At 34.6% G+C, this 12,359-nt stretch overlaps 2 protein-coding genes across 6 annotated transcripts in view; one reads left to right on the forward strand and one right to left on the reverse strand.

The window, feature by feature from the left end:
• Nucleotides 1–12,359, forward strand: part of LOC145688072 (cell adhesion molecule Dscam1-like) — a 1,774,182-nt gene that overhangs the window by 527,333 nt on the left and 1,234,490 nt on the right. The gene's annotated exons all lie outside the window — the stretch shown is intronic.
• On the reverse strand, nt 3,438–3,827 carry LOC145687218 (protein GVQW3-like). The gene has a single exon (XM_081760689.1). The coding sequence runs from the start codon at nt 3,825–3,827 to the stop codon at nt 3,438–3,440; it is 390 nt and encodes a 129-aa protein (XP_081616815.1).

Genomic DNA, 12,359 nt, shown 5'->3' on the forward strand with positions numbered 1-12,359 from the left:
TTCAAATATGTGTGTGCGTGTGTGTGTTTCTAAATTTCAATGAGTGTAATTTTGGTGGCCTAACGCTACATCTTTACCGATTTCCTTAAAGCCAAAGTGTTTTGTTCTCTGTTACATATCATATGCATTCGTTGTTGTTCATTCTGTGGATTCAAACAGAACAATTTTATCCGTAGATGTTTTATCTTAAATCTAGGATAGTTTCACGATTGTACTCTACTTCAATTTGCTTTTGTCTTATATACAAGGCAATTGAGTGATACATTTTGATATTTCTCTTCCGATTTTATGCTCATTCATCATCACTTGCTTCCGTCCTTAAATGACGCTCTATTATAAAGATAAGCAGTGACAAATAGCTTTCTTACGCCTGGAAAGCAAAAGTTGTCACTGTTATCATGTGAAGAGGCCTCATCCTCAGCAGCTGAAGCAAAGAGCTAAGAGGACGAAATGACTTCCTGTGGACGAACATTAAGTGCAGCAGATCGAAAAGAAAAGCACCAAAACAAGCTGCCATTTGTATAGACAACGCTTGGCTTTCTTTCTGTGTCTCGTTCACTATCTCACAGACGCATACGCATATGTAGGCACACTTTCTTTTTATCTCCTTCTCTTTCTTTCTATCTCTTCTCAAGTTCACTATCCACCCCAGAACTTTTTTTCTTTTTCCATTTCTTTAGGGGAATCAAAGCCTTTCGTTTACACTAAAAAAAAAAACTTCAATACACTGATTCCTAGGAAAAAAGGGAAAAACATAAAATAAAACCTATATAGATAGTTTTTAGCTATATATAATATAGACATATATTGTTGCATTACGAATTCTTAACCTAGAAGCTATTAAAGGATTCAACTGAAGACAGGTTTTATGCATAAAACAAAAATATCTAAAATCGCTCTCTCCTTAGTAAGACATAGCTAAAATCATCTATAGTTTACAATACAAATAGCAAATAGGAATACGGTTGTGATAATATTTGACTGGAAGTAGTAACAGTTTAGTAAAGTGTTTGCGAGCAGTATACCTAATAGATTTTTTATTCATTTTTTTTTAATTGTGTATGTTTGTAATTATGTGTGTTTATAGTTTAAAGGTATAGTTTCCTCAAGTAGGGTTTATATTATTAACAACTTATGCCTAATGACTATATAACCGTAATATTTGAAGCTTCTAATTTGGTTATGATAATTTGAAAATGCTGTGATCATTTAAGTTCGTAAAATTAAAGAAAAAAAACAGCGAATGTATTTATAGCTAAGAAACTTAATTTTAGTAGATGTTCATCCATACCAATTTTGCAGAAGAAATTATAAACGTAAATTATTTTAAAAAATAGGTGGTTCCATATTTTTTAAAAGAAGTGTCAGATTTTAATGATTGTTTCTCTTAAAATTTGTAAAAATGGAAACTATTTATTCAAAGTTCAATATCTTAATTAGAGAAGACATAATACGGTGTGTTCAGCTAATATTTAGAATTGCATTTTTCATTAATTTAATTTATCTAATTGTTTTGCATCCACTTTAGCTCAAAATAAATAATATACAAAATTAATAATTATTTAATTATATTGTACCGATATTTCGACCATTCGTATGTACTCATGATAATATAGGAAACGCATTATAAATACAAGCCATAAGAGGACAGTTATGGAAGTAGTAATTTAATGCGAAGCTAACCTGTATGAGGAAATATTTGATATCATTGTACTACATATTACGCGCAAAACACATCTGGATAATTTTTGTTCAATACATTTTCAACGAATTTACCCTTGTATGAGTGTGTTTTGAAAGTGGGCGTACCCCTAATTGGTGTTTTCTGACGGTTTCAGGTTTTACCCACATTTGTTTGGTAACATTGCTTGGCATTGTCTGGCAACATTGCTATCTACATTCATTTGTTTTCTGCTGTGTTTTGTTTAGTAACATAGTTTCCTGGCTGCTGGGTTGGAAGAGGTTGAATATCTTCACCAGCTTCCTTTGCCTGGCCTCCAAGAAGTACCTATCTGACGACACCAGACAATGCTCTCTGTGGTTTCGTAAAGCAACAAGTAAGAAACACTCGATAGCACACAATGCAGGAATTACGAGCAGCTGTGGATCATGCATTCACCATCGTGACGCCGGAGTATCTCCGCAAAACATCTGCGAGAACTTGGCGCAGAATTCAGCTCTGTTACGACATGGATGGTGATCATACTGATGTTTCTGACTCCTAAGACTTCAAGGTAACTGGGTACATATATTCTACCATAACGAACACAATATTGTTGAAACTAAAGGAGGTACGCTCACTTCCGGACCACCCTGTACATTGACATGATGCATCCCACTGCATGGAAACAAGTAATAAATCAGTGAAATAAGACCAAAAGTTCGATAACAGGATAAACTAATAATTGGCGTTACATATTTATTTGCATTGCATTTAATACTATGTTCTAACAAACATACAGTTAACTATATCAAAATTGATCGATTTGTTTTTAAAATCAAGTGTTAACAATTTATTATACTATTGGTTAATTTACAAATAGTAGCACAGCATTTCAATATAGTTTGACTGATGCTAAAAATCGGTTGATATTTACTTTTAAAATTTCCAAAAAAAAAAAAAAAAAAAAAGTAAAGAATTTAGTGGACCATATTCGAATTAGTTTTATTCAAAGGTGCATTAAAACAACTTTCTTCTGCACTTCATTTAACGAGCTCAGGGGCAGTTCTATAAATCTAGTTATTTTTACTAAGGTCATTTAACTCGAAGTGGCAACATAGTTGTGAAATTGAATGTAGTGAATCACTCATCTCAAGAAGCTTATACTCCTTCGATGTAGTCTCCGCCAGCCTGTTGAACCCTTTGTCAGACGTCTGCTAACCGTTGAATACCTGTCAAAGTCCCATTTTGTGAGAGGGTGTTGACAGTGGCCCCCTAAGGCACGAACAATGCCCTTGACAGGTTCTTTTATTTTTGGGAAAATATCAAAATCGCAGGGGATCATATAGAAGGATTATGGCAGGTGCTCCAGTACCTCCCAACCCCATGGTCGTAACAGAGTCGGTACTGGATTGACTGTATGGCATCTGGTATTTTCGTGTGGGAGAAATGGTGCAGACTCCAGGACGTGTGGATGTTTGCGCCATGAAGCATATTATACAGCATTAACGGTAACTACCGGTGGAACTGGATGTGACAGTATAATGCCTTCATGGTCGTATGGCATTATCATCATCATCACCTTCACGTTTGCTGGCTCTTGCCTAAGCTTTTTGGGCCGTGGATATTCTGGGTGGTGCCATTCACTCGACTGACGTTTCAATTCAGGCTCGTAGGATCTTCCCCACGTTTCGTCACTTGCAATAATGCGGTGCAAGAAGTCATCACCTTCCTTATTGTAACGTTGAAGGTGTAGACTCGCAAACTCCCACCTATGCTACTTTTGAACCTCGATCAGAGTATGGGGTACCCATCTGGCTGCAATTTTCCACATGTCAAGAGCTTGTGTTAGTATGCGAAACACTGCGAAAGAAATGTTCAGCCCCTGCGCCAATTCACTACACGTCCAGCGCCGATCACCGACAAGCAGTGTCCGTAATCTTTCAAGATGAATTTCATCCGTAGCTGTTCGCATATGCCTTCCTCCGTGTATTTTGTCTGTTGACTGTCGTCCCGCCTGAAATGCTGCAGCCCATCTCGCCACTGTCCGATACGGTAGAGCAGCTTCACCAAAGGCCTCTACTAATCCTCTGTGAATCTTTCTAGCACTTCGCCCTAGTGTCACCTGGAATGTCATAAACACACGCTGTTCTGCACGCGTGAACATTGCGTTAGAGCGGTATTTCACACAACAATCGCTTTAACAACGTCTACTCGCCATACTCACCGTATTATGGGACCGCAGCAGCGTTGAACTGACACGTACACATTCACGGAACCCACTACGATCGTCACTTGTCTCCTGCCTGCACGACACTCCAATCGTAGCAGTGTTGCCAGTTCGAGTTAAACGACCCTCGTATACATAGAAGGAAACCTTTATATATATATATATATATATATATATATATATATATATATATATATATATATATTTAATTACATTTACTGAAAGCAGTAGATGCTTGTATGCAAAACTTCATATGCATTATTAAAACGAGGTGACTTAATCAAGGATAAAGTATAGAAATATATGCAATAGTATGCACTTCTCTTAAGCTGATTTATACCTGGAAATAGATATACCTGTTCAAATCTTACATAATAATCCATTATAAGTAATTTCTGCTTTAAATTAGTAATTTTGAAATCAATTTAATTGTAGATTTTTTTTAAATAATAAAGAACGGTACTAATATAGTCCAACACAATGATTTTGTTACGACTCTATTTTTTGTTAAAACGTAAACAAACTTTATAAAATTGATTGATTTTTGTCTCTAATATCTCCGGTTGTGCTATGGTGATAGAAACTTCATATCCTATCAACATTCTACGTGTATATATATACTTAGGGATACAAAAGAAACAATAGTATTTAAATTTGCATTCGTTAATTCGTAGGAAATAGCACTGTATAAATAATAATAATAAAAAAAAAACAAGAAAACCCAACATATCAATCGCGATTTTGTTCCTGAATCAGTTTTAATTGAGTCGTCGATGAAAATAAATCACAAATATTAGTGTTTGATCTGTTGATGCTTCTAGATGTGTTATGTTTCTAAAGCATGTATGTTAAATAATACGTCATGTAATGCAAAATATTGTATATGTGGAAACAATTCTCGGAGAAGAAATTTGAATGTTAAGCAATTGTTCCGAGGAAATCAAAGCTCTTTTGTGAAATTGTTTGTGAATCATAATGGATTTATTGATTACATCAATTATATCAATTCAAATTACAAGAATGATACTATTAATTATTCAGTTTACTCGCATTCATCGTTTATACAGGGTCATAACCCAGCAACATAGCGTATTTTGACGTAAACTTTCCCATATTTTATGAAGTGCTCATACTAACTTTTGAAAACATGAATTATTATTACTATTGCTTTTGCGAACACTATAAATAAGTATACATATCGCTTTGTTGGGACAACACATGTACTTCGAAAGCGAAAACAAACCTTCTACTCAAATACTATGACATTTTAACAGCATATATATATATATATATATATATATATATATATATATATATATATATATATATATATATATATATATATATATCAGTTTTATAGAATGTTACTAATATATTTGCACAATATGTCTTACAAAACGGAATACCGAATTGAGTAGACATGAAATTATGTTACAAAAATATTGCATGTCAGTCCAATCTTCGAACACTTTTCAGATGCGTTTCTTTCAACTAAAAATAACTGATTGTATATTGGAAACAAAAGCAAAGTTTGTTATAATTACTAATTAAAACAAATATATTTTATATAATATTTATTGGTTTGATGTCAATTTTTGTAAGTTTACTATTATGAGTATTAACCACTCAGTTATAAGTTATTTTCACAATCAATTCTATCTGCCATTTTTTAAATATTATATTTCTTTTCTTAAAAAAACAAAACAACAATAACAAGCAAACAAACAAACAAATATATGCTCACTCGCTGTTGTAATGTGAAGTCTGGTGTTTCTGTAGGTTCCTTTCACTATTTCCTTTGACCAAACTCATGCCTTCACAGACCAATCAAACTAAAAAAAAAAAAAGAGACTTTTTGGTTTTGTATATAACCTTTTGTTCCTTATGATGCTATTCGATATGCCGGCGTTCGATAATTTTCACAGATCATGCGGATAAAAGAATGTTTTGACCATACCATGAATGATTAATTGTCTGATTTTCAGTGGATGTTCATACTCTGCATAATCTGTGCTGTAATGTTATCCATAAGCCATGAATATGTTTACTATAATAATAATAATAATAATAATAATAATAATAATAATAATAATAATAATAATAATAATAAGAAGAAGAAGAAGAAGAAGAAGAAGAAGAAGAAGAAGAATGTTTCTACATTACGCTTCGCACCAACACTTTTGGGATCTTACCAAAACGGTTTGTGCCTCTAAGAGAGTACTGAAATTCATTGAAGCCTTTCCCGCTGGTGTAGTGACTAGCGCCTGCCTTTTGTAACTTAAATAAACAGGAAACAACGTCTTTTAACATTTCTTTGAGATATTATTGTCACTCGATTGTTGATTATTTGTGTCAAATTATATATATATATATATATATATATATATATATATATATATATACTCCTCTGAAATATTAAAAAAACATGTTAGAATGCTAGACAAAACTAACGAAAAAGTCGGAAACATGTACAGTTATTCAATAAAAATGGGTGTTGGGCAGATGCTCAAAATGTCCGTAACAAGAATGAAATAAATTATTATAGGAATATCCGTTCAAATGAGCAAAAACATATTTAGAAGGTAACAAAGAAAGTTTTGTCGTTTTCTGTGGAGTTATGTGTTCAATTGGCCCTCACACCGTAAGTTAAATGCAAATTGAGATAAGGCGAAGGTCGGTTGCTTGTGTGGGTATATCCAGCATACTACCTGGTTGTGGCAGTTCAATTGCACCGTAAACTTACGTAAGGACAGAGTGAACATGGGACCTCTACATAATGTCATAAGGGCGTGCATGCTCTACGAATTCAAACTGAGGTCAAACGACGCTGCAGCAAGGCTGAAGATATGCCATACCTTTGGTGAGGGTGTCGTGACTATGCGAACAGTGCAGCAGTGGTTTAACAAGTTTAAGGACAATGACAATACACTCGAACGCACCACGTGCCGGAAGACCAATGCACAAAATGAAGATTTTCAGGCAGCAATTGAGGCGAACAGCGACCAAACATGTGAGAAACTGGGACTAATATTCAGTGTGATTGGATGAGCCATTCGGCAGAACCTCCATCAACTTGGGAAGCACTACAAGTTGGACCCATGGGTCCCACGTGAATTGACTCCGGACCATAAAGCAATGCGAGCAGACACCTGTGTTTTTTGCTGTCTCATCTGAGGAAGGGACCATTTCTGGACAGGATGTTGGCATTTGATGAGAAGTGGGTCCTGTACGAAGCACCGCTGTGCAGTCATCATTGGTTAGCCTTCCATGAACCGGTTCTAAAAGAGCCGAAACCAGCACTGCACCGGAAGAAGGTCCTTTTGTGTGTTTGGTGGACTGCGGCATCGTGCATCGGGAACTGCTACCAGCTGGTCAGAGCATCAATGCAACTGTGTACTGTCAGCAGTTAAGCCGTGTTAAAAAAAAAAGAAAGAAAACACGACAACGCTAAGCCCCACGTGGCTAGGATGACCCGGGACACCATTCTACGCCTTGGATGGGAAATACTATTGCGTCCGCCGTACTCTCCGGACGTTGCACAGTCAGATTATCTCCATTTATTTTTTGGGGGGCAATTACCTAAGTGGACGACAGTTCAAATCCCTAGTAGAGGTGCAAAATGCACTTGATACCTTCTTCGCTTCACGGCCCATCAAGTTTTACCGCGATGGAATCCATGGTCTTCCAAAACGTTGGCAGAAGGTCTTCGATGTTGATAGGAACTTTTTTATATTCGAAAAACGTCTTAGGTAGAACCTTTTTTTTTACCTTTATATATATATATATATATATATATATATATATATATATATATATATATATATATATGTATGTATGTATGTATATTTTAAATGTTTTCAGTTGTCGCCACTTCTAAACTATCATCTTCTTCCATTCCTACACCACTCATATCAATAGCATACCTCGTAATATTAGTTTATGCCACACGATCGGTTCTTAGTGGCACTTAGTGTTTGGTCCTTGTTAACTATCGTAAATCCGCAATTCAAACATCCTTTCTTATTGAAATCAACTATCTCATTTTGCCGATGAATCTTTTTCAGTTTATCAGATGAATTCGACTCTGATATATATATATATATCCCTCCCCTCCCACAATTTTTGCGGGCTCAATTTGGATTTAGATGGCATCACAAGTGTCAATGTTCATCTCAGCGACTTCAAAAACTATAGATTCGACACTAATATCGGTCATTTTCGATCATTTGTAAATGTCTTTACCCTCCTTTAAGTTACATCGTCAAAGTGATATGACAAAACTGATCTCATGTTTGAACTTCATCTAGCCTGAAAATTTGATCCAGATCGGTTGGGTGGTTTAAGAGTTATTAGGTTTTATTTATGTTTATATTTCTTCCCTTCCTACCTCGTTCCCTAAATTATATCGTCAAAGTGAATAGATGAATACCATTCCAGGCCCGAACCTCATCTATGTTGAAAAGTTGATCGAGATCGGTCAGGCGGTTCAAGAGTGGAGTCACGTAGACAGTCACTTTCATTTCTACTTTATATCCGCCTCCACCTCCTTCTCACCTACGTTGCACCGTCAAAGTTAAATGATAAAACATATCTGAAGCCCGAACGTCATCTATGTTGAAAGTTTGATCGAGATCGGCCGGGTGGTTCAAGAGTTAAGTTTTATTAATTTTATAGATTTATCCCCACCCATCTGAAGTATCGTGTTAATTCAATACTTCTTGTGTTAAAATTCAAGGTCAGACCACCGGATTAACACCGTTTTGGTATTAGTTCGACTCCAGTTCTGTGTTACTAGGAGACCTATTTCGGTGTTGAAATAACTCAGTGTGCGGTGTTGATGGAACCATTTTTCTGTGTTAGAAAAGCTTGTGGTGTGCATGCTTACTATTACCGAAGATTCTACTTTTAAAATAAGAATAGTAAACTACATAACACTTCATTTAGAAAACCTCCATAAACTTTTTTGTCGTCCTACCCAACACGTGTAGTGAAGTATTTCTTGATGGTTCGAAACATAACCTTCACCAACAACTTGTTCAGGAATGATAAGGAAACTCTTACCTATATCCTTATAGTATGTTTGCCACTTAATCGTGTTTCTACTGATTTTCCGCCATTTTTGAAGACACTGTCCCGGATGTTGACTGGTGAGCTCTAGTGCAGTGTAGAAGTGACACAAAAATACGGTGTTATTTCTCGTTGTTGACATATTTCTTCAGAAATATTATGTAAAACAATTAAGAACACATCACGCGGTTTGCACATTGAAATTTTGCGAATGCCTGAATTTGTTTAAGTATTTCTTTCTACTGTGTTTGTGTGTAGCTTTAGTGCATAAGACTTTATAATTAGATGCCCAACGTATTTGGCAATCACGCAGAAAACAACGTCGAAGTTTCTACACTTGTGTTAATTTAACACACAGGCTGTGTATCATTTCAACTACCGACATTTGACACAAAACTCCAAATGGAGAGTGAGTTGTTCTAACCACCTGTTTGTGTCATATTTTAACACAATTGTGTTAACACATAGGCATGTCGTTGAAATAACACAACGATTTTTTACAGTGTAGATTTACAAACTAAATCAACTTTCCTTATCACAAGTTAAACTACGAAAAAAGTTTATTAGGTCAAGGCAGGACTGCCAAATGACTGAAATGTTGCAATCGCTACAGGGATTTGACCTTCAAGGAAAAAAAATGTTTTCTTTGTATGTAAACTATACATTTACAGAAGAATACGAATGTCGTCCGTTTCTTCCTTTTGTTTACTTTTTCTTGCACATAAATATTTTATATATACATATGTTGTACAATATATAAGTTTTCCTAAACTGTAAAAAATACACATTTGTAAACTATACAGGCATTTGTCTCGCCGTTACAACAATTTACCCGAAGTCTACACAATATCAGATCTCTGGCTGTTTAGTACTATCCTCAAATTCTATTTCACTTCTCCATCACTAGCTGACAGAACACCAAGTCATTTATGTCGAACCTGAACTCTTCTTTAAGAAAACGCAATTCGACACAAACGATATTGTTTCTTCTCATTGACGATAACGCCTGCCCCAGTTCAGAACGCAAACAAGACACAAAATTGAAGTATTTGGGTTAGAACGGCTGTCCCATTCTCCATACAACCTCAATGTAGTGGCTGCATTGTAAGCTGAAGTTTTCAAAATAAATGAACAAGTGAAGCGAGATATGATGGGAGTGTTAAATACCCACAGCCCTGTTTATTTATTTATTTATTTTTGCAAAGGGTTTGGACAAATTATTACAACGTGATAACAATTCCTGAATCTCAATGGGCATTATGTGGACAGGTGACAAAGAACCCACCTATACATTATGTGTATAGTTTAAAAATAAATCTTTAAACAAATAAATACTTTTTATAGCTTAGAGAAACGTATATATTGAACAACCCACGCGAATCCTTAAATTATATATATATATATATATATATATATATATATATATATATATATATATATATATATATATTAGTGAAATGTATTACGAATCACTTCACAATATACCATTATACAATTGCATGCTCTCAGTTTCCATCATACATTTACAGCAGAGGGAATGGTGAACTATTAATCATATCATTTTTTAGTAAAACTTGCGCGAGATGTTATTCAATTCGGAATGAAAATTAGTAATAGTAATGTGAATTGCGCAAAGGGTGCTGCAGACATTTTGGCTAATGTCGATCTCAATGCGTGCTTTGCGTTCGAATTGAAAAGCCATCTTTATTTCTCGTATTCGCAGGACTTGAAACATGAACAATTCTCTGTTGGAGAGTGAACGACAAAAGAGGTGACTGTGTCTCTGAAACTCAGTTTCCAGACAAAGAACAAAATGTAAAGAGAACAAAAAAGGTGAAGCAAAACGAATTCTTTGTGGAAGGTTTGAGTATGCAGTCAACGTCATCCAATTTAGGCTCTCTGAAATCTTTCAGTGGGCTGAACGCATATAAAACGAACTAGGATTTTGGTATGCAAAGGAAAACATTCTATACTGAAATATGGGCTCAAAATTAGTCGAAATAATTTGAGAAACAAATGAATATATATATATATATATATATATATATATATATATATATATATATATATATATATATATATATATATCTTTGTGTGTGTGTTTGTGTGTGTCTGTAAATTTCACGAGAGAAGAGCAAAATGAGAAGGTAAATCACAGGAATTCGTAATTTTGAATCTTTCTTGCGGAAAATTATCTAGCAGATATTTGAAATATAGATATATATACATATCACATAATGAAATTTCAACGACTTCCTTGTTACGTAACTGCGGCCAAACTTTTAAAAACATATGTTACTTCTAGTAGTATGCAGAAGAAAACAAGTTTATTTTTTTCATTTTACTTTCATTAAGTAAAAAAAAATAGATTTAACTTGAAATAGTATTGTTTTATTCTAATTAATAAATATCAGACTAATGTCTTCAACAGATTAAAGGTTTGAATGCAAAACTATTCACGGCGTATTTTGTACAGTCAGCCACAGAAAAATGAAACCTCTGACTCCTTTAACTTCATTAGGTCAAGTCCAGCAATTTTGCTAGTATCAGAAACAATGGGACAGATGCAACCCAACTTACATGTAACTTCCCAAGCAATTGATAAGCATGTAGAGGACTGGAAAAGGCTTTACTGCACAATTGATGCACAACAAGCCTCAGCTTTGACATTAAAACTCGCCCAACGATGATCGGGTAATTTTTGACAAATAAATGCTTTATTTTAACTTTTTTCCTATTTATTTTTCCTTTTGCCGGTTATCGGCCTACGTATGCTTATTTTAACATGCCGTAGCATTTCTGTTACCCTAGTATTCTTTATTTGTCAACCACAAATAAACAATCATTTGTCTCGGTCTTGAATGACCCGGTCCTCGCTGTTTACGTGAAGGATATTTTATTTTTCTTGTCTATCTCACATCGTGCGATTTGTTGTCATTTTTCTCACTCTGCATGATCATTTCTAGTCTTTTCTCATTCCGTTAGCACGCTCCAACATCTCATCAATGTTGCCAGGTGGCAAAAAAGTCCACAACATTGGAAATTCATATCAGTGGCATTAATACGGGATATTTCCTTCTAAATACGTAGGATATGAGATAATTTTCTTAAATATGTATCAATGGAAATGTACAACTTATATATACTTTTGTACATTTCAGTACACACACACACACACACACACACACATATATATATATATATATATATATATATATATATATATATATATAATATATATAATTGCAACGTGTGTTTCTATTGGTACGTATTTAAGAAAATTATCTTGTATCCTACATATTTAAAAGGAAATATCCTGCATTCCCGCCACTGATATAAATTTCCAGTTTTGTGCATATATATCTTGGTGTGTTTGTGTCCATCAGTTATTTGCGGGAAACA

The sequence above is a fragment of the Thermobia domestica genome, chromosome 6 (assembly GCF_964235325.1).
Source record: "Thermobia domestica chromosome 6, izTheDome1.hap1.1, whole genome shotgun sequence".
In the NCBI taxonomy this organism is placed as follows: domain Eukaryota; kingdom Metazoa; phylum Arthropoda; class Insecta; order Zygentoma; family Lepismatidae; genus Thermobia; species Thermobia domestica.